Source organism: Meles meles, chromosome 13 (assembly GCF_922984935.1).
Source record: "Meles meles chromosome 13, mMelMel3.1 paternal haplotype, whole genome shotgun sequence".
NCBI classification, from domain to species: domain Eukaryota; kingdom Metazoa; phylum Chordata; class Mammalia; order Carnivora; family Mustelidae; genus Meles; species Meles meles.
Genome location: NC_060078.1, coordinates 18,731,890 through 18,759,301, shown reverse-complemented (window position 1 = coordinate 18,759,301; position 27,412 = coordinate 18,731,890). Strand labels below are relative to the sequence as shown.

The window sequence follows — 27,412 nt, the reverse complement described above, 5'->3', positions numbered from 1 at the left end:
GGAGAGGATTCCAGGTGAGAAGAGGACTGCTGACAGGTGCATGAGCCCTTGGTTGCAACAGACAGCATCTGTGTCCTGTTTGCTTTTGTTCAGCGCCAGAGGAGAAACCCACAACTTTTCTATTTCGAATCGACCAAGGACAAGATCTTTGAAATGCATTTTGGTTATCTTTCATTCTGTGTCACACCGTGTGTGGCTTGGAAGACTTTTGTCATGGGAAAGAAGGACTAAACGGGTCTCATCTTTAGAGGTATCCAAAGCCAGGGCATGAATCAGAGGTTGAAAGAGCCAAATACTTTAAAAAAAAAATGACCTTTCACCCTAGCTATCACATTTTAGGATGAAAAAAAATCTGTTACTGGTATCATACTAAAGGTATTTTTTAATATTTTTTATACTTTTTATATTTTTTAATATTTTTTATACTTTTATCCATAATTAGGGTGATGACATATATTCTTGTCAAAACTGGGACTCTTTAAAAGTGGGAGGAGGGGAGGAATAGGTGCTTAGCCAGTCTGGTCATCAAGACAGCCCAGGTACAAGCAAGAACCTGCCCGTGGGGACACAGGGGGCCCGACTCGACTCCTCCTCTGTGTTTCAGATTTTGCGGTCCTCATTTCAGTGGCATCTCAACATCTTAATCTGAAATCTATTTGTAACTCTGTAGCTTCTCTCCTTATTATTATCTGTGTTTTTCCCCTCAGGTAAGCATGTGATAGAATCATAATAAGCATTCACGGTGACATTGTCGGTACCATCAACTTCCTCTGTTTGATGAGAAAACAGGTGCATTTTCTATCACACGAAGCTTGTTTGTTTTCATTCGCTGGAAAAAAAAATACGCTGGAATCAGAAGTATGAGAAGTACTTGACTACATATTTTCTTTATTTACAAAGGGCTTCTGGAATTTCTGTAAGAAGATGAAAGCAAATATTTGTATTTCACCTAACTGAAATTCTGTCACCATCCTCCTAGAGGGAAATCTCAAATTGAATGTCCTTTCTTGCTTTTTAAAAGTTAATAATATGAAAATTTTGGTCTCAGCTTCTCCGGAGACAATGAGAAATGACTCATTCAAAAATTTACATTGATCTCTCATCTAACTATATTCCAACTGATAAAATTGATTTCCTTTTCCTCTGTAAATGTATTATTCAGTCAAAAGAGATTTCTTGACATGTTAATAGTGATTTCCTGCTGTCTGCTTGAATAGTACTGTTGAATCAGTTTGTTAATCATAACCGTGCTTATTTGTGTATTTCCTTTTGACGAATACTCTGCTCTGTTTGCCGCAATTTTAAAGAGGAAAAAAAAATGAGCTTTCTCAGCATCTCTACGGTGAGAGGAGAGAAATTACACCCAGAAAAGGAGGCTATAGGCCAGAGCTCAGCCTGTTGGAGCTGTCAGAGGCTAGTAAAATGCATACACGTAAGGGGTATGCATTACCAGGCATGGGGAGAAGCTCCGCAACCACTTCCTAACCCTCACAAAGTCCAGTTGTCAACAGCTCTACACAGAACAACTCTGTGAAACAGGAATTCACATTGGAGTCATTAATACTAGACATATCCATCTCATCAGAATTACCAGTTCTTGGTGGTTAGAAGGATTTTATTAAGGGTATGAATCGAGTGACACTCCCCATAGAAATCGGCTGAGGAAGTAAGTGGGTAAGATCAAACAGAGAGAAATGGGAAAGGCTTGGGAGGAGAGACCCAGGGACGTGGGTGGGGAGTTACACATGGTTCCCTCTGGGAAACAGAAGAAAGAGAAATCTTTGATTTTACGGAGCTGAAAGTGGGAAGGAACAGCTCAGGGGGAGAGCGCCCTAAAACAGCTGCTGTTCCTTGTGCATGAACTGGAAAGGAAACGCATAGAGCCTGGACAACTTGTTAGGGATGAAGAGACAATCTCCATATTCGAGAGAGTATGCCAAACCCCCTCTGGTTCAGGAGAAGTTATTCAGAGGGACAACAAACCTGGAAGTTCCTTTCCCAGAGACTAGTTCACTGACTCCCTCCGGGTGGGGGTGGTCCTTGTTTCCACTTAGCCCAGAACATCCGGCCACCATGTCCTCTGCTCACATCCCCTAAGTGTCTTCACACCCTCCCCCACACCTGTTCTCCACCAACCACATCCGTGTTTCCCATGGCAGGTCAGAATAGATCTGTTTGAAAAAACATGAGCTGGGTGAATGTGGACCCAAGATTGGGTACCAGTCTCTTATTATAGATCCAGTTCTCTTTCCATAGCATGGTCCCATGTTAAGGAAAAAATTATTTAATTTAATAAAGTACCCAGAAGATGACCAGACATGGGGAGAAGCTCTGCACCCACTTCCTAACCCTCACAAACAAAGTCCAGAAGCAGGAGACCACCTCCTCCCTTACTGAATTCCAAGACATTTTGCCCTGTTTTTCTTCACTCTGCTTATTTTTTTATTGTGTTTTTGTTAACATAAGAACCCAATACAATTATGATACATTAGAATGTGACTCACTCTCAAAAAATATAGGACGGACATAGTAGGGATATAATTTCACTAGTGGAAAGTGAATAATTACAATAGAACTTAAGTTTGAAAACTTTTCAGGGAGAGAAACACTCTTCTCATTCTATTTCTTCATTCATTTTGTGATAATTACATTTATTTTGCAGATCTAGATGTATTTTTTCATGAGAAAATAGTAAGCTTCACAAATATAAAATGTGCTATTACATATATTTTTACATTTTCAGTTAATTATATCCTGCATTTAATTTTTTTTTCTATTTAAATAAATTCACTGCATGTAGGAACACACATCCAGTTTCCCTTCCTGCTCCCCTGTGGAGTAATTGAGTGTCTGTGTGTGTGAGTGTGTGTGTTAATAAAAGGAAATAGTGATTAAGTACAAAGAACTTCTTAATTCAAGCTAAAACCCTCGTTCTTGAAACACAACTATTATTTGTCTATACCATTAATAGTAATAGTAATATACTATTACTTTTAATGTCCTTCCGTGATCCATGGTTCTGGACAGAGCAATGAGATAAAAAAGCATTGTAATTATCTATAATAGGAAATGCAATTTCATTTCCAAAGAACAAATACATCATGATACTTAAACATTGTAGGAAGAATACGACTGATCTAATCAATAATTAAATAGTCAAAGGAATGTGACCTTCAAGGCTGTGGCTAGATGATTATGAATGGTTCAGAGTAATGGAATCACATTCTTTTTCAAATTGAAAAAGTGTACGTATTGGTCAGCTCAGGCTAGTGTACTAACATACCACATACTGGGTGGTTTAAACAACAGAAATTCATTTTCTTGCAGGTCAGGAGCCTGGAAATCCAAGATCGAGCTACCAGGGGAAGAGGACCTCGTATCTCCCCGGCGAGCAAAAGAAGCCTGAGCCCAGGTCAGTGTCCCAGGTCTGCGGTGTTGCCAAAAGGGCTGGATTCTGTGTCATCTGCTGTAGACTATGACATACAGGTATGCCCGGGACACCTGGGGGACACGGAGAGCTCAGTGGTTGAGTCAGAGTCTGAAAAACACAGTAAACGTTCTAACTGGGAAATTACATGCACAAGCCCAGAGAAAATGCATTCTCAGAAAAGGTTTGCAAGGCCTCCCAAAATCTCTAGCTGGACTGACTGGTGAAGGTCTTTCCCTGCATGAAGCCACCGCATAAGAATGAGAGAGGGACTGCTTTCAAATGTGCGATCCCAATACAAAATTATAGGGCACATGGAGAGAAAGGAAAACGCCTCCCAATCAGAGGAACCAAAGGCATCTTAATGATATTAGCATAATAGTATTTTAATGATGTGTTTATATATTTCTCCTCTGTTGACAATTTTATTCTCACTTCCACAATTTGTATAGCACTCTTTATATCAGACCATTAGTGAACTGGGGCCAGGAGAGTAAACACAGGTAGCTCAACAGTGACTTCTCACGTAAAAAGTTTAGGTGCTTATGGTGTATCAACAAGTTATCCATTAAATGAAATATCCACAAGCTGGGCACAGGAGCTCCAACAAAGGCACAGCCTGCATTAGCAGTTGAATGGGCATTAGCTCTGACATGTTAGTCCTTGACGTTCAAAGGCATTAGCCAATGCGTGGTTTTTGTCTCTATATGTAAATATATTTGCAAAACCAAAGGATGTGACCAGATGCTCACAGGTGAAAGCTCTCCTGTACCTTTCATTCTTGGCAGCTCAGCCGCTTTGACTCATGCCCCACATATGTCATCAATCTGGAAAATGTGCAGAATCTCTGTGGTTTCACACCAGCTGGGTGGCCTTGTTGCTGTTCCCACCGTGGCACAGCTGTGGCAGCAGATCCGAAGGCTGCCCCCATGGTGACAACAATAAGCTTAGGAGCAGACCCTTTTAAGTAGGGAATCCGTTGTGACTTCCAGAATCACTGTTTGAAAGCCACAACATGCAAGACTGGAAAGAATCACAAATTTTATGCAAAGCCTTTTATTTTATTTTTTAAAAACCCATAAGTTTAAAGAATATAAATTGATAGTCAATGAGTCTTCATTGGTTATTAACACAGGTGAAGCAGGTATTCTTTCCAAAGTGTCATGTTGTCATTAGAATAGTCCATTGACAGCAATGTTTTTTCTTTCTTTTCCTTCCCCTCTTCTTCCTCCTTCTCTTCCTTTTATTTTGGCAACCATTCATTTGTTAATTCATCTATTCACAGGTTTTTGTTTGTTTTTTTGTTTGTTTGTTTGCTTGTTTTTTGCCAGGCACCTAAAATGTTCCCGGATCATTGTGAAATGCTAAGTATGTAAAAATGTAAGTTATAACCACAGCTTTAAAATTAACAGCTAAGGTGCACCTGGCTGGCTCCATCAGTGAATGGTCTGCCTTCAGCTCAGGCTCAGGTCATGATCCTGGGGTCCTGGGATCCAGACCCACACTGGGCTCCCTCCTCAGCTGAAAGTCTGCTTCTTCCTCTCCCTCTGCCCCTCCCCCAGCTTGTGCTTGCTCTCTCTTTGTCTCTCTCAAATAAATAAACAAAATCTTGAAGAAAAAAAAAAAAGAAGAAAGAAATACCCTTCCTGAGACTTAACTTTTAGCTTATGAAGTTATTACTACTTTCCCAGGAACTATGATTCTGAGAGTCAGTGAGTCTGACGTTAGCTACAGCTAAGCTTTGTTGGAAATTTTCAGATCAATACACAACTTGTCATTTGAGGGCGAATCTCCATGTTTAGCATCTAAATTGCGGATCATAAAGCAATTCTTCCCTTGATTAGCTAGTTCCAGATGGATAGATTCTGACTTAGACTCCGTTCGGTTCCCTATTTCAGTCCGTTGTGCCTCTAACAATGCTCAGCATCCTCGCAATTTGGACACGGACCATCAGAACTAAATTGCAAGACCCCCTTGAGAAAGGACGTCTCGCTAGGAGCAAATGCCCATGAAAGCCTTTTGAATCTTTTCTAATCACCGTCTCACCCTCCAGCTTCTTCCTCTTTGTTTTCTGACAGTAATGAACCAGAACACAGTGATGAAAGTATGAAAGCTAAAGGGATTATTTTTAATTCTGAAACTCATTTTTATGGATCGGTTGCAAGTATAATCATGTTTAGATTGTTCCTGTTGCTTTCCCTCTAATTTTCAAGGGAGATAATTTCACTTTCTGTAAATCTTTTTCTTTCAATTTGAGAAGAGTTATCTGTTTCCCTTCGTAGACGAAACTGAGGGCTAAGTTGATTTGGTTTTTATCACTGAACAATTATGGAGACTCATCCAGGAAAGGTTGTGCCCCTAAGGTGCACAGAGTGGCCTGGTGAAGAAAGGGGGACAGACACAATTCAGGGATTCCCCCCACTTCATTCATATCCATCCACTCTACAATACTGCAATGTTGCCACAGAGATTACTAATCCCTTTGAAATTATTTTTGTGTTTATACATGACAATGGGAGAAAAAGTCTAAGTCTTCAGGTAACTTTACATTTCCATTAAGTAAAGTGCATTAAAAACTAAAATAATAGTCCACCCCTTTATATCTCACAGATACACTACGTCCAAAAACAACATGAGTGGGACAGTTATTTTAGTTTCCAGTGAAGTAAAAATTGTTTAAATTCCTGGTGATTGCAATGCAGGCGCTCACTATTTCAGGGTCCCAATGTACTGTGCCTTTTTAAAAGTAGCTATTAAGACTATACTTGCAGGGATCATTTCTATAGTTTGTAAAAAGTAGCTATTTACTGGTATTTTTTTCACTTATTTTGGCAGTTTTAAATATATGGATATCAATATTTTTAAATTAAGGTGTACAAAGATTTTTTTTATGTGTTAAAAATTTCAGTTGAATAAAAGTACATCAAAAACTCCTCTACCAATTAAAATTTTTCAAATTATTGTATTACTTTAATTATATTTCCCTGGATATCTAGTAAGATCCAATTTTTTTTCTTAATTCTATTAATTATTTTTGTTTTCCAAAGAGCCAGTTAGACTCTATTAAGTTATAGGCCTCCCTGAAGGAACAGTCTTAGCATGAGAATTTGGGGAATATGAAAGATATCTGAGGGACCTAAGTAGAATCTCCTTCATGAAGTGTCTGATAAAATATTTTGCCCATTTTTAAATGTTGGGTTTGACTTCCTCTTACTGAGTTATAGGTGTTCTTTTTATGTTCTGGACACAAGAACTTTGTCAGATGTATGTTTTATAAAAAATTTCTCTTCAACTGTTGCTAATTTTCGCAGTTTCTTAATGGCGCTCACAAAGAATATACTCTAAAAAATCCAACTTGGTCTTAGTTTAATTTATCAATGTTTTATTTTGTGATCTGTGCTCTCATATGTCTCACTCCAGAAATATTTTCCTAAGCCAGGGATACAAGGATTTTCCTCAAACGTTCTGCCAGAAAACTTGGTTGACATCCTCATTTATATCTAAGATCCATTTCAAGTTTTTGTGTGTACATGAGGTAAGGGCTGAGGTTCATTGGTTCATGTTAATGTCCAAGCAAGTTGGCACATTTTGTTGAAAAGATTATCTTTCCCCTTTAAATTATTTTGGCACTTCTGTAAAAAATAAATGGATCATATCTATGTGGTCTGATTCTGGATTTTAGATTCCACTTCGTTCATCTATCGGTCTCTTCTGATGCCAATCCTAGAGTCTTGACTACTGCAGTTTTCTATTAATGCTGGTAATGAGTTAGTGTGTACCCACTAGACTTTTTCATGTTCAAAATGGTTTTGGCTATTTCAGGTACTGTAAATTTCCATTTCCATGGTATAATTGAAATCACTGTCTTTAAAGGATTTCCTTAGATTTGGATTGTGTTTGCATGGCAATGTCTAGATGAAGTTGGTGAGGATCCCACATTAACAGCATTGTCTCGTCAAATCCAGGAACATAGGCAACTGCCCGGTTATCGATGTGCTCTGCAGTTACTCCAGCAACACTTGGCAGGAACGCTTCCTGCACTTCCAAAAGTTTTCCCCATTTCTTCCAGGTTATGTACATTATTGGCATAATAGGGTTAACGGTTTTTCACTATCTGTTAGTGTCTTGGACATCTGTAATGATGTTTTCTCTCCACGCCCCTCGATTCCTTTAGTAGAAATTTTAATGGTTTGTAGACTGTTTCTCATAAATGGCTTTGGGTTTATTGACTTTTCTCTATAGATTTCATTGTCAGGATGATCGAGGTAGGGTTGTACATCCGTTACTCCCTGGAGGATCCCGCACGTGTGAAATAGAGCTTGTGGTTGGTGGCGGGGTTCAGATGTCCCAGTTCTGGATCCTTCCCTGCTGTGTGGCCCAGGACTGGCTGCAGGTAGACCGCTGAAACCCGCCTGTCCCACGGGCTCGTCTCCTTTCAGCTTAGGCCTTTCTTCTCGTGGCGATGACTCTCTGCTGGTTGGTGTACACGCGTCTGGGACCATTGCTGCTGGTTGAGGGATTGATGTTCTCATCATTATGTGATGTCCATCTTTGTTCCTAGTAATTTTATTTGCTCTTAGAGCTGTTTCTTCCAGTATTCATATAGGCACTGTTGTGATTTGTATGTGTGTTATTTTTTCCCATTCTTCTACTTTCAATCTATTTTGTTATGTGTGATTTTCTTGTGTACAGAGTATAGTTGGGTCATGAGTTTTTTCTGTATTCTGCTAATCACTGCCTTTCAATTTGTAAATTTAGACATTTTAATATATAAGCTAAGTTTGTATATGCTGAGGCTTAATTTTGTCTTATTAGTTTGTATTTTTCCTTGTGTTTCTTGTTCCTTCCTTTTTTTTCTTCATGTCCATCTTTAGGTTACTTAAAAATCTTTTAGAGTTACATTTTGATTTATTTATGATGATTTCGAGTCTATTGATTTGTACAGTTTCTCTGAGTGGTTGTTATAGGTCTTGCTATGATGTGTATACTTTATTGCAAGCTATTGGTGTCAGTGTTTCACAACTTAGAGTGGGGTGCAGAATGTTTGTTTCTCTTCAGGTCCCTTTCCCTTCCACCCTAAAAATATAATTGTCTTAATTGTAATATTATTAAAATTTAAATATTATTAAATAATATTTAATATCAGTAATATTAATAAAACAATGTTTAATATTATTATATTATATTAAAATATAACTAGCACCACATCAGTTGTAACTTTTGTTCCAGTCAAAATATTTGAAAGAAGCTCTCATGCAGTGAAGAACAGCCTATTATATTAACAATTTTTATATAAATTATAATAAATATATATTATATATAAATATAATAAAATTTATATACATTATAATACATTATTATATTAATAAATTACATTATATTAATAACAGATAGTTGGAAGAAAGGCAGGCAGGTACAGGGGGCCCCGCCCTAAGAGGAACCACCCTTAAAAGGATTTTATACCACCCTGCAAGGAGCCCTCCACCCTCTCCCATGTGACAGAAACCTGACTGGGTGACAGGTACCTGAGGGTTAATCAGATTAAAGCCGCCCACCAACAAGCCCATAAAACACCCTGGACTTAGAAACTCTGGTGGCAACCCTCTGGGGTCCTTTCCCTCTTCAGAGCTTTGTATTGTCACTTTGCTATCACTTTGTTGACCACCCCTCTGTCTGGTCTCCCTCTTCATTCTTCACAGAGGTGTGACCAAGAACCCGGGGCACCGGCGGAGAAAAATTCCTATAACAATACTTCCTCCCTTGTTTCCCCATCCATCATTCTTTCTCCTTTTCTGAAGATCCCTTCTGCCTCTGTCACCATTTCCTCTGAGTTTAGAGAGCTTCCTTTAGGTGTCATTTAAGGGTAGACTTGCTAGCAAATTTTCGTGCTCCTTTGACTGAGAATGTCTTCATTTCCCCCTTATTTCTGATGGACAGTTTCATTACTGGATGTAGAATTTCCAGTTGTTTTTGGTTTGAATCTCTATGTTTATGACTTTTTGCCAAATTTGGGAAGTGTTCATTGTTCCTTCAAATACTTTTTGAGTACCACACTCTCTTCTTCTGTGTTCTGAACTTTTGCTTTTTTAAATCTTTTCTACAGAAACTTGAGACAGTATTTTCTTTGCGTTGGTCAAATTGAATCAATTCTGTTGACCCCCTTCCCATTCAGTGAGTCCGGCCTTTGCATCAGCTCTCTGTTGAGAACAGCGAGTGAGCATTCTCCAAAAACCTCAGTTATTGCAGTTTTCAGCTCTCTAGCTTCCTTCCTGTTCTTTTATAGATCTTTTATTTCTCTGCTGAGGTTTTCTATTTTCATGTGTTTCAAGACATTCTGGAATTGACTTATAAAGCCTTTATAAGAAAGTTGTTTTTAAATATTTCCAATATTGGATTAAACTCCACATCAGAATTTGTTGGTTGTCTTTTCTCATGAAATAGTGGTTGTCCTGCTTGCTGGTATAAGGAGTGATTTTCTGTTCTACATCAGGCACTCGTTTATCTCGGTCGGGACTCGTGTTCTTATCTGACTGCCGTATCCCTCTGTATCCCTCAAAGGCAGCCACCGTGTTATGTTTAGGCTGTGAGTTCTACTTACTTCCCTGAACTTTAATTCCCATCAGAGTTTCGTTTTTGAGCCTTTGCCATGTCATGCTTGTCGGCTTGGTTTTCAGGTACTGCTGGGACCCCTGCTCAAGCCCCCACCAGTGTCATGTGGGGGGTCCCCAGGCAGTCTTCTGGGGTGGAGAGAAGCCACGGATGGTCCTGGTCCCCTCATCCCACCTGGGGGAGGTCAGGGACCCTCAGGCTTTTGGTCCCGGGCCTGGCTCTGGACCAGGGGTGATGTAGCCACGAGTCTCTGTCGCTTGGTCTGGGGCATGAAGCAGGGGCTGCAGACTAGGCCTTCGCTGCGGTGACTGCTCTTGGTGGTTTGGGTCACCAGCAGAGGCCCTGCTGGAGAGAAGCTTGTGAGGTCCCCTCAGTCTCTGCTGGGTGTCTACTGTCCCAGTCCCTCGGTCAGAGAGAGCAGAGGTTTCCTTGCCTTTCTCTCCTTTTCTCCTTCTGTTGTCTACCCCTTCTATCCCTGGTTGCCTCTCCATTCATTACACAGCCCCGGATGTGCGGAGATGGAACAAGGGGTGTTGTTCCTCCTGACCCTGCCCTTCCCAGAACTCCCCAGTCCAACAAAAGATAGTTGAGATAGAAACAATTGAACAAGCTGGTTATTGGAGTGCTGTGACTAAGAGTGATTAAATATCTGTATGTATTGAGGTATGCACCCTCTCGACTGTCTCAGTGTCTGAAACTACCAATGAGTGACGTTTTTAAAGTTTCAGAAACCATGCATATAAGGCATACACATTTTGGAGGTCGGTAGAACAAGACAGGAACAAAATAGCAAAACCACCACAATTCAGCTTTAAATACCTTGGGAACCAGGGAGAAAGGGAGATGCTAATGCCACGAGGGGACACAGGCCTTTCACAAAGTTTCACTGCCCAGACCTCTCAGGTCCAACTGCACTCGGTGCAGGTTAAGAGAGAAAGCGGCTTTGGTGTCCCACAGATTAGTTTCAGATGTTGCTTTGCAGTTTACTACTCTGTGGCCTTGGCTAAGTTACTTTGACTAGTTATGCTTCCCTGTGCTTCTGTTTCCTTTCTTTTAGTTTGGAAATGATAAAAGTTAGTTCAAAAAAAGAAAATAAAGAAAAATAACTTATTTTTTAAAAAGTTAGTTCAGACAGCATCTGTGTGGCAACTAATGAGAATGTGTTTATTATTTTTAAAACCTAGTAGAGTGCTTTGGGATTAATAAATGTGAATTTCATCCATCAGGCACAAAGTTTCCATAGATGCCAGGTTTGGTCATTTTCTTTTCCAAATCTCAGAATGAGCATCTCTGTTGAGAATTTGCTGTTGCTCTTTTCAGAACACTAAGATGATTGGCTCCTGAAATTTTCAGAGAGGGTGTGTTTTCTTATATTTTTATGAGGGAAAAAAAGTACCAAATGGGTCGGAGCAAATTATCTCACTTTATCAATATATTACCGTGTTCTGTTAATGAAATATTTAATATCTGTGCCTACTTTCTTTTAAATAAGGTGAGTTATTGTGTCAAGTTCTTTTATTTGAATATAATATTCTTTCCAAAAGTCCAACTGACCATCCCTCTGTTTAAGATATTTATCTAGAGAAAGAAGAATTTACTGGCCTGGAATTTGGTCTCACCAGCTCCAGAATATTCTGGAGATACCTGGTAGTGGTTGGTCCAGTGTCCAAGTCTGGTACTTAGTCTAGTACTTGGTCTTCTCTAAAAATTATTGGCAGCCAATCTTTGAAATGCCATATGGTAGTAAAAATAAAGGTAATTAAAAAAAAAGAAAAACACAAAGGCAAATAGAAACCGTACCACATACCTTGAGATATAGAAAAAAATATCCATCAGCCAATGGTCTAAAATGATATAAACATAGAAAAGTATTCCTATGTTGAGAAACTTAGGAAAGAAGAAATGCTTTTGACAGTTTTATCTCAATAATGAATACAATTTAATACATTTTAAACATTTTTTGAAAATGTCCTGGCACAAATCACTATTGCTTTAGCCTCTTAATTAGTAAAAAATCACAGTGGAATTACATGCTAGTAATCTGTGCATGATTGTGACATGGATGGAAAAAAAACAACAGTGATTCTATAGAGAAAAAAGACTAGCATTAAAGTGCTAGGAAAAAATAGAAAGGAATTTAAAATATGACTTTTTCAGTTGATGTTTATGGTGTAAGATACACAAACACATGTATAAAGATGTGTGTGAAGACAGAGAGAGATAGACAAATAGTTAAAATATACTTACCTATTTATATGCGTTATTTTATTCATTGGATTTCCCTTAATCCATTTAGAGGAACTTGTCCCAGGGCGCAGAAGGTCTGGAAATGCAACTTCAAATCCTAAAACAATGCTGGGAGAGGTGTACATACCAAACAGAAGTTTCTGTGCAGTTGGAAATCAGTGCTCAAAACATGATATATTGTCTTTAATGTTTTATAAAGTACTGGAGGAGTCCTTCTGTGGTTGGTTGCAAAGACACATCTTATTGCATTACTTATATTTGCTTAATGCTCTATGAATTTCGGATGAATCTTCCCCACAATCACTTCATGCATCCCGAAACAACAGTTGATGTTCCATTTGAATGCTAGCCTAAGTACTACTTTCAAAACCATTTCACATGTGCTACACAATAAAAGCTTCAAAATGAGTGAGGAAATTTTCTATTTCCAGGGGCGTATGCTTTATTTTTTTTATTTGCCACTTGTTCAGTGATTGAATAGACGTCACCATCTTAATAAGGAAAATATAATTTCCATGTCAGTTATATGCTTAAGGGAATTCACTTCCTCTCTGGTCATACTCTTACTTCTGCAACAGATGAAAATTGGTTGAGGAACACAAAATTTCTATGTATAATTTATGGAGGGATTTAGGTTGGATTAGCTGCAAACAAGTCCTCCTTAAAATTATAAACACATACAGTCTGTGTACTGGGAACTTCTTTACTACAAATGGAATTCTTTTTAACCTCCTGGTTATGTTGAAACTAATGTACATATAAACTTTTGTACCCGAAGTATAGGATATACATGTCTAACATAGTTATAATTTATTTTTGAAACATTGCTTCCATCAGTGGAAATATTCTAAGATTTTTTTACTTATTTGAGAGAGAGAGAGAGAGAATACAGGAGCAGGGAGAGGGGCGGAGGGAGCAGAAGCAGATTCCCCACTAAGCTCTAACCCAGATATGGGGCTCCCAGGGCAGGATCTCGGAACCCTTAGATCATATCTGGAGGAAACCAAGATTCCACACTCACCGACTGAACCACCTCAACTCCCCCATCTGTGGAAATATTCTAAAATTTTCATTGTCTTGCATGACAGATGTTATACATTGCTACCACTCATTGAAATGTTGCTAATGTGATTTAGAAACTAATTTTTAAATTTTAGCTAGTTTACCCTATTAAATTTAGATGTAAGATGAGGTCATTTAATGTATTTGGGAAAAAAATGATTCAAAAGTCAGTATTTCCATGGAAGTTTGTAATAAATAGATAAAAGGGACCCAAACCCTCAAACACAAACAGATTTACAAAATCAATATTCATCTAATCAAATGTGCATTTTTAAGCTTCTGCACAGCAAAGGAAACAGTCAACAAAACAAAAAGACAACCTATGGAATGGGAGAAGATATTTGCAAATGCCAGTACAGACAAAAGGTTGATATCCAGGATCTATAAAGAACTCCTCAAACTTAACACACACAAAACAGATCATCATGTCAAAAAATGGGCAGAAGATCTGAATAGACACTTCTCCAATGAAGACATACAAATGGCTATCAAACACATGAAAAACTGTTCATCATCACTAGCCATCAGGGAAATTCAAATTAAAACCACATCGAGATACCACCTTACACCAGTTAGAATGGCCAAAATTAGCAAGACAGGAAACAAGATGTGTTGGAGAGGATGTGGAGAAAGGGGAACCCTCTTACACTGTTGGTGAGAATGCAAGTTGGTGTAGCCGCTTTGGAGAACGGTGTGGAGATTCCTCAAGAAATTAAAAATAGAGCTTCTCTATGACCCTGCAATTGCACTACTGGGTATTTACCCCAACGATACAGATGTAGTGAAAAGAAGGGCCATCTGTACCCCAATGTTTATAGCAACAATGGCCATGGTCGCCAAACTGTGGAAAGAACCAAGATGCCCTTCAACGGACGAATGGATAAGGAAGATGTGGTCCATATACACGATGGAGTATTATGCCTCTATCAGAAAGGATGAATACCCAGCTTTTGTTGCAACATGGACGGGACTGGAAGAGATTATGCTGAGTGAAATAAGTCAAGCAGAGAGAGTCAATTATCATATGGTTTCACTTATTTGTGGAGCATAACAAATAACATGGAGGACATGGGGAGATGGAAAGGAGAAGGGAGTTGAGGGAAATTGGAAGGGGAGGTGAACCATGAGAGACTATGGACTCTGAAAAACAACCTGAGGGTCTTGAAGGGGCGGGGGGTGGGAGGTTGGGGGAACAAGGTGGTGGGTATTAGTGAGGGCACGTGTTGCATGGAGCACTGGGTGTGGTGCCAAAACAATGAATACTGTTATGCTGAAAAGAAATTAAAAAAAAACAAAAAAAAATATGCATTTTTAGAGAGCATCGTTTATTTGTTTATTTATTTAAAAATTTTATTTATCTGTTTGTCAGAGAGAGAGAGCGTGCACAAGCAGGCAGAGTGGCAGGCAGAGGCAGAGAGAGAAGCAGGCTTCCCACCGAAGCAAGGAGCCCAATGCGGGACTCAATCCGAGGATCCTAGGATCACGACCCAAGCCGAAGGCAGTGGCCCAACCCACTGAGCCACTCAGGCGTCCCTAGAAAGCATCATTTAAAGAAAAAAGAATCATTTATTTTATATATGTAGAATATTTAGGGTGTTAAAAAACAGATTCATCAAGCAGGAAGGACTCTTAGGAATCAGTCAGGAAGATTTTTTTTTTTTTTTAGTCAGGAAGATTCTTTACTGAAAGCAGAGGCATATCTCATTACAAGTATGTACATAATACAAATTAGAGTGGAGTTTATTAAAACTTCATTGAAGAACTGATTTGAGAGTTGGCATGACCACATTCTAATGTATTCTGCCAAAATTCTCCTAAGAACTTTTTGTATAACATACTTGCATTTCTTGGCTTTAATACTTCTATGTAATCTGCTTCATTTAAATTCTGTATAGCCTGGTTTCTGTGTTCTTATTACTCTATCAAACATCTCTCACAGTGGGTACTAATAATCACCCCGTCGCTAACTCCAGTCAATAATTTCCATCCTGTCTTACTTCACTGCTCAGTATCTCTCTCTTTTTGGAAACCTTCTTTTCCCTCGCCTGCAGCATATCACACTTGATTGCAATTTTTTTTAAATCACTGCGGACTTTTCTCTCTTCTTAAAAGCCATCCTTTCTCCATAAATCCATAAAACATCAGAGTTACTCAGCTGTATTGGTTCCAGCCATCTCTCCTTTTTCACTACATACCATCAAAGATGGCTTCAGTTCCCCATACAATTGTAACTAGGAAATATATATTTCCTGTTCTACCCTTCTTCTACATTCTAAACCTACTTATCTATGAATCTTAAAAACGTCCACCTCCTCAGTCAAAACACTGAGAAATTCAACAGGGACAAGTCAAGGATCTTTCCCTGTTATGCCCCAAACAGGATTCTCTTCCAGAAATGGTTATTTCAAGAAATGGCCACATAATTCACCCGGTTGCATAGTCAGAAATCTAAGCTCATGTTTGATACACAGTTTAGCAACCTCAGTATATCCAGATGCACTCAATCGTAACATCTATGGATGATTCCACCCGGATACATCAAGTTATTTCTATTTCCACTGCCACTTCACCAAACAGAATCCTACACTCCAGAAATGTTCTTGTCTCTTCCTAAGACTGCTGGAACACTATCACTTCCCAGTCTTTTTTTCCACCCAGAATTCAGGTTTAATTTTACTATACTGAAATCTTACTTGCCATTTAATGACCAAGAAACCTTCAATAGCTTGTAATTACTATGATAAAACCAGCATCCTTAAAATGGCCTATTAATACCTTGCATAAAACAGTCTCTCTTACAATATGTATATAACAAATTATTAATTGCTTACCATTGGTTATGAGCAAAAACATATCCAACTCATGCCCTCAATGAGTTTACTGATTAGAAAAGGAGAAATATATCATTCAAATAATTGTATAATCAAATGTAAAAATGTGACCACCATCAGTATTAAAAAGTCCACAGTTTTGTGAATCTATGATAAAGAGGCTTGATTTAGGCTTATAGGTAAAGGATTTTGAGCAGAAATCTAAGGACGGTTTAACAGGTAACTTGATTTTTTTTTTTTTTAAATAAAAAAAGACTGCTCCATGAGAGCACATCATCATTTTTAAAACATGTAGAGGAAATTATTTGGATCCTTTACAGACATAAAACACACTTTGTATGCTTCTGTTCATTTGTATTTATTAAGATGCATTTTATGACCCATAATAAGGGCTTGTTGGATCATTTGGTGTACACTGGGGAAGCATGAATATTCTGCTGTTTTGTGTAGTATTCTATCAAATATTGTAAATTGCTTACTGCAATCCCAACTGTAACTATAAATTTATTTCTCCTTTCAAATCAACCAGTTTTTGATTCACATATTTTGATGGTCTCTGATTTGATGTGAATAAACATTTATGAGTATTAAGTTCACATGATGAACTGACCACTTGATCATTATGAGATCACCTTCTTTATTTCTGGTAGTATTTTTTTGCTCTGAATATACACATATATACCAAAATAACCACCCTACCTTCTTTTAATTAGCGTCAGCATGACAAAATTTTCCCCACCCTTTTACTTGATCAATTTGTCTTTATATTTAGTGCATTTCTTTCTTTTTTTTTTTTTTTTAAGATTATTTGTTTTAGAGAGAGAGAGCATGTGGAAGTGGAGAGGGGGCCAGAGTTTGAGAGAGAGAGAAAGAGAGGGAGAATCCTCAAGCAGACCCGGGCCAGTTGCATCCCTCCCAGGACCCCGGGATCATAACCTGAGTGAAAATCAAGAGTCGGATGCCTAACCATCTGCAGCACCCAGGTACCCCTGGTGCTTCTCTTAATGTAGTTGTTTTGCTTTTAGATTCAATCTGATAATCTCTGCCTTTTGTGTACTTAAGGCACCATTTAATGTACCTATTCATATAATTAGGCTTAAAGTCTATCATTTTGGTATTTGTTTCCTATTTCCCTCATCTCGTCTTCCTTCTTCCCTTTTTCTGCTTCGTTTGGATTTGTTACTATTACTCAGATTTTATTTTATCTATTTTATTGGCTTATTAGCTTAACTCTTTACTTCCTAATTTTAGAAGTTGCTTGTACTAGTTTTCTGTTGCTGCATAGGAATCACCACAATTCAGCGTCTTTTTTTTTTTTTTTTTTTAAGATTTTATTTATTCATTTGACAGAGATAACAAGTAGGCAGAGAGGCAAGGGGAAGCAGGTTCCCCGCTAAGCAGAGAGCCGGACTGGGGGCTTCTACTTTTTGGCCCTTGTAAGTAACACTGCTGTGGACACTCGTGTACAAGTTTTCTGCGAACACGCTTTCATTTCTCTTGGATATATACCTACAAGCGGAACTGGGGTCCATATAGTCACCCGGTGTTTAATATTTTGAAGAACTGCTATTTCCCGAGCAGATGCATCATTTTTATATTCCCAACAGCCGCATCAACATTCCGCTCTCTGCACATCCTCACCTTTAATACTTTTCATAACTCTGCTTATTTTTTTGAACATAACTGTTTTCCTTGCCTGTTTGATTCTAACATTTATTTCTGTTCTGATCAGTGATTTTTTTTTTTCCTTCTCATTATGGGTTTTTTTTTTTCCCTCCTTTTTTGCAAACTTGGTGGTTTTTAACTGGATGCCAGACATTGTAAATTGTACGTTGAAGGCTGCTGTTCAGGCATGCCTGTCTGAGCGCTCTACCCAGGGCCCCCAGCTCGTGCAGCTTTCGGCCTTACCGGGAGGAGCCAATCATGGTTCCTGCATCTCAGCGTCTTCCAGTTCCTGACGTCCTTTCCCCGCAGTCCCCCTGGGGCCTACGGTGCCAGGCACTCAGCTAACCCAGCGCAGCGCGCGGAACAGCTTCTCCGCCGCGGTCCGCGCAGACCGGGGCTTGGCCGGCGGGCGGATCCCGGCCGGCGGGCAGAGCCCCGGAGTGGCGAGCAGGCACTGGTGGGGCGGGAAGACGGACCCTCGGACACGTCCGTAAGAAAGCAACGCGTTCCCGCGCTCCTTGCGCCTCCAGGATCCCTGTTCTTTCCTAAGAATGCCAAGCGTCTGGGAAAGCACACCCAGTGTTCTCCCTCTACCGCAACATAATTTTTAAAGTGAACTCAGGGCTTAAAGACTCCCCTAAACCGCGAACTCCGAGATTTATTCACCAGGTCCGCTTCAAGCGGGAAGGGGCCGCGCCCACAGAACACCAGCAGTCTAGTTACGAGCTACGGGCTGCGCGCAAGCGCAGCCGGCCACCAGGGCGCCGGCGCAAACATCCGGCTTCCCAACGGCTCCCTCGTCAGCGCTTACCAATCAGAGTGCACGCTGGTCCCTGGTTCCCGCCCCCTGGCCCCGCAGCCAATCGCTTGCCCAGGCGCGCAGCCGCGGCGAATCCAAAGGGCACTGCGGCCTGGGGTCGGAAGAGCAGAAGCCCACCGGCCGCAGACATGGAGGGGCCGGAAGCTGGGGTGCGAGCCCCAGCGCTAGAGTAAGTTAGGTGACAGCCGGGGGTGGGAGGGGAGGACCCTGCCGCACCACGCTGACCCCCGGTGGTCCCGGCACCCAGCTGTGCGGGTCGCGGCGATTGCGGGAGGAACTTCCCTCTCCCCGCGCGCGCACACCCCGGCATGTCCCCGCGCACCTCCACGTCCCCTCGCGGTTAGCTGCGTCCACGCAGGACGCGTGTGGGAGGGTCACTTAGCTTCTGTGTCCCCTCCGTCCACGCACACTTCCCCAAACCCTGCCCCAGGTTGCTACCTGCCTGGGACTCCCTCTGCGCGTCGGAGCGGGGGCCTCTTGTCTTCCTGTCCCTGTGCTGCCCTGACTCCCCTTGCTCTGCTTAACTTATTCAGGGTGTCTATTTATTGCCTTTATACACACGCCGTTCCTGCTCCCAGACAGCTCTGCAGGCCTACCGGTCAGGCAAGACTCAGCATTGGTAGCGGTCTGTGTATGTGTCTGCACTCCATTTGGCCGGGCCTAGCACCCAAGGAGTCTCCCGTTTCCCTTGTCTTCTTTCCTTCAGGGCCCTAGTCAAACTGGCAGACATCATGGAGCCGATAGGCCGGCAAGAAGAGGCAGAGCTGCCGGCCCAGATCCTGGCGGAGTTTGTGATGGTATGTGCAGGATTGGCAGCCGGGGGCTCTCCTGGGTCCTCTCCGGGGGGTAGTGGGTAGTGCGGATGGTGAACACCCAGGAAGGCAGTCTCAGCCTGCCAGGGCACACAGGTAATGATGTTCCCTGACTTTGCCTGCTCTCCAAACAGGACTCCCGGAAGAAGGACAAGCTGCTCTGCAGCCAGCTTCAGGTAGTAGACTTCCTGCAGAACTTCTTGACTCAGGAGGACGTTGTCCAGGGACTAGACCCCTTGGCTTCTGAAGATACCAGCCGTGAGTAAGCAGGGGGATGGGATGGGAAAGGAAGGAGCTGTCAGTAGGGTCAGCTGATGGGAAAGCAGAGACCCTAGTGTTGTAGGAAAACAGGCTAGTCTCCTTTTCGTTCTTATCTTTGGTGGCTCCTTTCAGGGCAGAAGGCACTTGTAGCCAAGGAGCAGTGGAAAGAGTTGAAGGCCTCCTACCAGGAGCATGTGGAAGCCATCACAGGTGCCCTGACCCAAGCCTTGCCCACGATGGTGGAGGCCCAGAGGAAGCGGGCGCAGCTCCTCGGAGCCCTGGAAGAGCTCCAGGCGAAGGTGAGCCAGGCTGAGGGGAGAGAAGGTCAGGCAGAGAGGAGGGAAAGGGCACACATGCTGAGCTGGGCCTACTGGCCATCTCCCAGAATCCAACCAGAAAAACACTCCTTCTCTCCTTGTTCTTCTCCTTTGTTTCCCTGCAGAAGCAAGTGGCCGCAGAGAGACTGAGAATAGCCCAGAAGCGGTGGCAGATGCAACAGGTGGGTCCACATCCCTAGGAAAATCTCCCTTCTCCACGGCCATGTCATTGCATGAGCTAAATCCTCTGTCTGGAGGACCTCCTTTCCCCTCCTCTCTTGTGAGGCATTATAGCACAGGGACCAGCATCACCACGTCCCGTGTTAGGACTTTGGGCAGTTCCCTCACTTCCTGTGCATCTGCGTCTTGTCTGGAGTGGAGGTGAGGTTAGCACCTACGGTATGGATCTCAGTTGATGAAGTCGTTAGCAGAGCAAGGGCTTACATGGCCGCATGGCACCTAGCAGGCTAGATAACCTATCCTATCTGTGCCCTTTTCTTTCAGAATTCTTCCCACTGGAATAGCTCATTCCTTTTTCTCTAGGGCCCCTGTTTTGCCTAAAGTGGCTAGGGTCCCCCTTTCCTTCTGTGGGTTTGAGCCCCAAGTTGGAGCCTGGAGGGGTTAAGAAAATGGTTGTAAGACCTGCACATCTAAGGAGCCATGTTTGCTTTCTCATTCCTGGTAGGAGAAGCATCTGCAGCATCTGGCAGAAGCCTCTGCAGAGGTGAGACAGCGGCAGAGAGGAGCTCAGCAGGAGCTTGTGCAACTGTCTCAGGAGCTTGGAAGTCTGCAACAGCAGGCGGGGCAGAAGCGGGACACGCTTCACAGGTGAGGCTGGGAGTGTGAGCTACAGACTCAGCCCGGTCCAGTTTCCCTTCTTTACAACTCTCTTTATCCCTCTCCTTCCAGGCACCAGACCTTCCTCCAGCTGCTGTACACTCTGCAGGGGCAGCTGCCTTTTCCCGAGGCAGAGACAGAGCTGCCACAGATGCTGGTTCTTTCTAAGGATAAGCCCCAGAAACAGAACCCTGGGGATACCATAGGGGAAGACAGGAGTATGCCGTCCAAGGTGAATGAGAGATGGGTTGGGAACCGGGGAGGTTCAGAAAGAAGCTGGGAGATAGGCTTCATCCACCATCCATACCCTGTCTCTGTCCCCAAGGCTGATGGCCCACAGCCTGCTGGAGATCCGAGTGCACCTGGGCTTCCTGAGGGACAACAACATGGGAAAGGAACCTAGAGCAGGTCAGACTCTGGACTCTGGTGTCCCTGAACTGCAGGTATGGAAGGAAGGAGGACCTCTGGTCTCTGTCTCTGGGCTCTGTTTTCACAGAGGGGCAGAAGATGGGAAGGAACAAGGATTTATCTATGGCTGAAGCTTATCGCTACATCCTGTACCCAGCTGCCCTGGGCTGACCCCTCTCTGTCTTCCTGAACTCCCTAGTCCCACCTTATTGCAGGCTGGTCTAGGAATTCCTGACCAGTCTGGTTTCTGACCATGACCTAGATGGGGGTGGGCTCTGGATTCTGTTGATTAAGAGCCCTAGAGGTCTGTTAGTTATCTTTTTCCTGTTCCTCTGTTGGTGGGAAGAGCCACACTTGGAGCCAGCAATATGACAGGTGCTGGTACTGGTGGGAATAGAGAGGGCGCAGATGGGAAAGGGGCCCTGGCCTAGAGCCTCATGGGTTGCTCGTCCAAATTCATATGAATCAAACATGCTGAGCTGATTAATTCAGGGAACAGGAGAATGCTTTGTGCAGGTGGTTAGATACAGGAAGATAATTTTAATTGCTGACCCAAATATTGATTGAATCCATGCTTTGTGCCAAGGCCCTTGCTATGAACTGGAGCTTAGCAGTGGGCTTGTCTGACTAGTCCTTGGTTGTGGGGAACATAATGAGCATGAACAAGTAAACAGGTCAATACCTGATTGCAGAGTGTGGTAAACATGGGAAAACAAACTGAAAACAATAGTATGGTAAATTTAGAGCGGTGGAAACAGAGAGACCCTCGTCTGCGGGGGTGTGTGTGTTCTCTGTTTGCCCCTTCTCCTCCAAGTGTCTCTTGCTGGGTGCGGGAACGGTGGGGACATGGCTGCTTGAGAGAGATTACCTCTCTGATTGGGATCGAAGGGCTGCTTGCGAAGCGAGGGAGGGATACCAGTGACAGCTGCCGTGGGAAACCCATTCTCCCATTGAGAACAGGACCCTCCTCTGTGAGCAGGTCCCAAGCATCTCTGAGAAAGAGACAGTGGGGCTTTGTTTGTGGTGAGAGAGTTTGAAGAGATGCTGCTCTCTGCTGTGTCACTGACCAGGGTGCCTCCTAGCAGGTAGAGATTGAGATCCTTGGGCACACTGGTCATTTGCCCTGCCTTTTGGAGGTCCCAAGTGTTCTAATTGTTCTTTTGAATGTGTTGGCCCCATTGTGTATGTATGAAGTGGGACAGATACCAGAGGTCTTTGAAGACTCCATCGCAACAGAGTGAGGGGGGCAATGAGGATTTGAGGATTTTTCTCTAGGGAGTACACAGATACCTGAAGGGGTGCTCTCCATTTGCTTATCCAGCCACTCACACGTGGTCCTGAATGTAGCCTTCTAGCAACCCACATAGCAGTCTAGTCCTTCCTCTGCTTCCCACTGGGTGGGCTCCCCTCTCCTGCATTCTGGATTATTTTTGTAGTCTTGTAGACCCCGAAATTTTTTTTTTTATATTTTATTTATTTATTTGACAGAAATCACAAGTAGGCAGAGAGGCAGGCAGAGAGAGAGGAGGAAGCAGGCTCCCTGCTGAGCAGAGAGCCCAATGTGGGGCTCGATCCCAGGATCCTGGGATCATGACCTGAGCCGAAGGCAGAGGCATTAACCCACTGAGCCACCTAGGCGCCCCTAGACCCCGAAATTTTTACGGTATGTAGGGGAGAGCAGAAATACCCACAGTGAGGAAGGAGGGCCTCCTAGGGGGCGCTTGGGGTATGGGTTGGGCTGGTGTGGACTCTCCATGTCTTTGCACACATGGTGGCTGCCAAAGAGTCAGCAGGGACAGGAGGAGACTCTGTGGAGCCTGCACGTACAGGTCAAGGAATGTTCTGAGATGCTCCATGTCAAGGGACAGGGGAAGAGATTGGGTAGATAACCAGTAATCCCACTTAGACCTCTGAGGAACTTCTGGGAACCAGCTTTCTCTCAGGGAGTAGGAACGAGTCAGTGCACTCATGAGGCCAAAGGGGAGGGGAGGCTCGAGTGTTCTTTTGGCCAGTGTGGTCCGTGGTGTTGGTGCTCTTCACTGACAAGCTCAGGATTGGGATTTGTTTTCAGATAGGATAGCTACTCTGTCCTCACTTAGGTTCCCCTAAACACTGTCCTGTTCACTGTTTTTGCACCAGGCACCCCTGTGCAAGGTGGGAGCCTCCCCCTAGGAAATTGTGGTCTCTGCTGCCTGCTGAGTATTTCCTCTTCCTCTTTTCCATCTGGTGGAGGGACACGGAGTTCATTAAGGCGCAGGGAGGGATGGACACTAGTCAGGACCAGGAGTGTCCTTGATAAACAAAAGGGACGGTAGGCTTAGTCTGGTTATAGAAACACTCTCTCTGATATCCATAAAAACAATGTTTTCCTTTTACACAAAATTTTCTTTTGTGGTGAAATACATTTTGCTTTTTTCCCGAGTTATAATTTCATATTTCCTAGCTACTGTCACATTTTTCTAAGAATTTTCCATTTCTAATTTTTTAAGGTTATTGGTATAAAGTTATGATGATTTTTTTTTACCCTTTTAATGTCTGCAGCCTAATGGATGCAGCCTAATTAGGATGGCCTAATGTTGGACTCCTGATATTTTTGTGCCTTACCTGATTTTCTCTGTGACCTATTTCAGATGTTCATTCAGTTGCAAATATCGAAAGAGTCAGAGATTGGCTTTTGTGATCCACTGTCCTATGTCTGTTCTGACTCATGGATTTGTAGTCCTTTCTTGGCCATTTCCTACCTTCTGTATTTCAGTGAAGAAGATGTACTTTCTTTGTAAACTTCTAATGTGTATCGGTTGATAAGCTTGTGCATTTGATTCTTCATTTTCTCAGATAAACATGTAAGGGTATACATTTTTTTCTGGTTTTCTCTAAGTATTTTCATGGTCATTCAATTCACAGAGTTTTCTGTTTCCCATTATTTGATTCATGAGTTTCTTAGAAGAATAATTTTGAAATTTTCTACTTTATGTGGGAAGATAATCCTTCTAAGTTTATTCGAATTTGGTCAGAAAATGTCATCTATATAATAAAAACTTTGAAATTTGATGAAGAGAGCAGTTACAGCCATGAATGTAGTCTCTTTTTTTTTGTTTGTTTTGTTTTATGTTTCATGTGGATTTGAATAGAATGTTTGTTTTAGAATTGTCGCGTGTGGGGTTTTCTATATATCTTTTAGGTGATGCTTGTTATGTGTTTGGTTAATCTTCTGTATACTTAATTTTTTTTTATTTTATTTTTATTTTTATTTTTTTTTCATTTTATTTATTTTTTCAGTGTAACATTATTCATTCTTTTTGCACAACACCCAGTGCTCCATGAAAAACGTGCCCTCCCCATTACCCACCACCTGTTCCCCCAACCTCCCACCCCTGACCCTTCAAAACCCTCAGGTTGCCCCAACCTCCCACCCCTGAACCTTTAAAACCCTCAGGTTGTTTTTCAGAGTCCATAGTCTCTTATGGTTCGCCTCCCCTCCCCAATGTCCATAGCCCGCTCCCCCTCTCCCAATCCCACCTCCCCCCAGCAACCCCCAGTTTATTTGTGAGATTAAGAGTCATTTATGGTTTGTCTCCCTCCCAATCCCATCTTGTTTCATTTATTCTTCTCCTATCCCCCTAACCCCCCATGTTGCTTCTCCATGTCCTCACATCAGGGAGATCATATGATAGTTGTCTTTCTCTGATTGACTTATTTCACTAAGCATGATACGCTCTAGTTCCATTCACGTCGTCGCAAATGGCATGATTTCATTTCTTTTGATGGCTGCATAGTATTCCATTGTGTATATATACCACATCTTCTTTATCCATTCATCTGTTGATGGACATCTAGGTTCTTTCCATAGTCTGGCTATTGTAGACATTGCTGCTATAAACATTCGGGTACACGTGCCCCTTCGGATCACTATGTTTGTATCTTTAGGGTAAATACCCAGTAGTGCAATTGCTGGGTCATAGGGTAGTTCTATTTTCAACATTTTGAGGAACCTCCATGCTGTTTTCCAGAGTGGTTGCACCAGCTTGCATTCCCACCAACAGTGGAGGAGGGTTCCCCTTTCTCCACATCCTCGCCAGCATCTGTCATTTCCTGACTTGTTAATTTTAGCCATTCTGACTGGTGTGAGGTGATATCTCATTGTGGTTTTGATTTGTATTTCCCTGATGCCGAGTGACGTGGAGCACTTTTTCATGTGTCTGTTGGCCATCTGGATGTCTTCTTTGCAGAAATGTCTGTTCATGTCCTCTGCCCATTTCTTGATTGGATTGTTTGTTCTTTGGGTGTTGAGTTTGCTAAGTTCCTTATAGATTTTGGATACTAGCCCTTTATCTGATATGTCGTTTGCAAATATCTTCTCCCATTCTGTCAGTTGTCTTTTGGTTTTGTGAACTGTTTCCTTTGCTGTGCAAAAGCTTTTGATCTTGATGAAATCCCAATAGTTCATTTTTGCCCTTGCTTCCCTTGCCTTTGCCGTTGTTCCTAGGAAGATGTTGCTACGGCTGAGGTCGAAGAGGTTGCTGCCTGCATTCTCCTCAAGGATTTTGATGGATTCCTTTCTCACATTGAGGTCCTTCATCCATTTGGAGTCTATTTTCGTGTGTGGTGTAAGGAAGTGGTCCAATTTCATTTTTCTGCATGTGGCTGTCCAATTCTCCCAGCACCATTTATTGAAGAGGCTGTCTTTTTTCCATTGGACATTCTTTCCTGCTTTGTCGAAGATTAGTTGACCATAGAGTTGAGGGTCGATTTCTGGGCTCTCTATTCTGTTCCACTGATCTATGTGTCTGTTTTTGTGCCAGTACCATGCTGTCTTGATGATGACAGCTTTGTAATAGAGCTTGAAGTCCGGAATTGTGATGCCACCAACTTTGGCTTTGTTCTTCAATATTCCTTTGGCTATTCGAGGTCTTTTCTGGTTCCATATAAATTTGAGGATTATTTGTTCCATTTCTTTGAAAAAAATGGATGGTATTTTGATAGGGATTGCATTAAATGTGTAGATTGCTTTAGGTAGCATAGACATTTTCACAATATTTATTCTTCCAATCCAGGAGCATGGAACATTTTTCCATTTTTTTGTGTCTTCCTCAATTTCTTTCATGAGTACTTTATAATTTTCTGTGTATAGATTCTTAGTCTCTTTGGTTAGGTTTATTCCTAGGTATCTTATAGTTTTGGGTACAATTGTAAATGGGATTGACTCCTTAATTTCTCTTTCTTTAGTCTTGTTGTTGGTGTACAGAAATGCAACTGATTTCTGTGCATTGATTTTATATCCTGACACTTTACTGAATTCCTGTACAAGTTCTAGCAGTTTTGGAGTGGAGTCTTTTGGGTTTTCCACATATAGTATCATATCATCTGCGAAGAGTGATAGTTTGACTTCTTCTTTACAGATTTGGATGCCTTTAATTTCTTTTTGTTGTCTGATTGCTGAGGCTAGGACTTCTAGTACTATGTTGAATAGCAGTGGTGATAATGGACATCCCTGCCGTGTTCCTGACCTTAACGGAAAAGCTTTCAGTTTTTCTCCATTGAGAATGATATTTGCGGTGGGTTTTTCATAGATGGCTTTGATAATATTGAGGTATGTGCCCTCTATCCCCACACTTTGAAGAGTTTTGATCAGGAAGGGATGCTGTACTTTGTCAAATGCTTTTTCAGCATCTATTGAGAGTATCGTATGGTTCTTGTTCTTTCTTTTATTAATGTGTTCTATCACATTGATTGATTTGCGGATGTTGAACCAACCCTGCAGCCCTGGAATAAATCCCACTTGATCGTGGTGAATAATCCTTTTAATCTACTGTTGAATCCTATTGGCTAGTATTTTGGCGAGAATTTTTGCGTCTGTGTTCATCAAGGATATTGGTCTGTAGTTCTCTTTTTTGGTGGGATCCTTGTCTGGTTTTGGGATCAAGGTGATGCTGGCCTCATAAAATGAGTTTGGAAGTTTTCCTTCCATTTCTATTTTTTGGAACAGTTTCAAGAGAATAGGAATGAGTTCTTCTTTAAATGTTTGGTAGAATTCCCCTGGGAAGCCGTCTGGCCCTGGGCTTTTGTTTGTTTGGAGATTTTGGATGACTGTTTCAATCTCCTTACTGGTTATGGGC

At 41.9% G+C, this 27,412-nt stretch overlaps 1 protein-coding gene and 2 long non-coding RNA genes across 6 annotated transcripts in view; 2 read left to right on the top strand and 1 right to left on the bottom strand.

The window, feature by feature from the left end:
• Positions 1-507: 507 nt before the first annotated feature.
• LOC123954918 lies at positions 508-6,962 on the top strand. Its single transcript, XR_006821188.1, has 3 exons — positions 508-916; positions 3,328-3,486; positions 6,848-6,962. It is a non-coding gene; the product is annotated as an uncharacterized LOC123954918 (long non-coding RNA).
• A 1,413-nt stretch (positions 6,963-8,375) lies between these two features.
• LOC123954917 lies at positions 8,376-18,531 on the bottom strand. Its single transcript, XR_006821187.1, has 3 exons — positions 18,085-18,531; positions 12,284-12,391; positions 8,376-8,503 (listed from the first exon to the last, which is right to left on the bottom strand). It is a non-coding gene; the product is annotated as an uncharacterized LOC123954917 (long non-coding RNA).
• A 198-nt stretch (positions 18,532-18,729) lies between these two features.
• The window catches only part of ZWINT (ZW10 interacting kinetochore protein), a 69,049-nt gene continuing 60,366 nt past the window's right edge, over positions 18,730-27,412 (top strand). For 3 of the 4 annotated variants that reach the window (XM_046027840.1, XM_046027841.1, XM_046027838.1), the window contains exons 1-8: positions 18,730-18,830; positions 19,368-19,458; positions 19,608-19,731; positions 19,867-20,033; positions 20,177-20,233; positions 20,737-20,879; positions 20,961-21,120; positions 21,214-21,331. In XM_046027840.1, the coding sequence (XP_045883796.1) occupies positions 18,790-18,830; positions 19,368-19,458; positions 19,608-19,731; positions 19,867-20,033; positions 20,177-20,233; positions 20,737-20,879; positions 20,961-21,120; positions 21,214-21,291 (861 nt within the window). In that variant the 5' untranslated portion in view covers positions 18,730-18,789 and the 3' untranslated portion in view covers positions 21,292-21,331. Of the gene's footprint in view, positions 18,831-19,367; positions 19,459-19,607; positions 19,732-19,866; positions 20,034-20,176; positions 20,234-20,736; positions 20,880-20,960; positions 21,121-21,213; positions 21,332-23,926; positions 24,463-27,412 lie in introns of those variants that run through there. The other variant, XM_046027839.1, reaches the window with a different exon arrangement.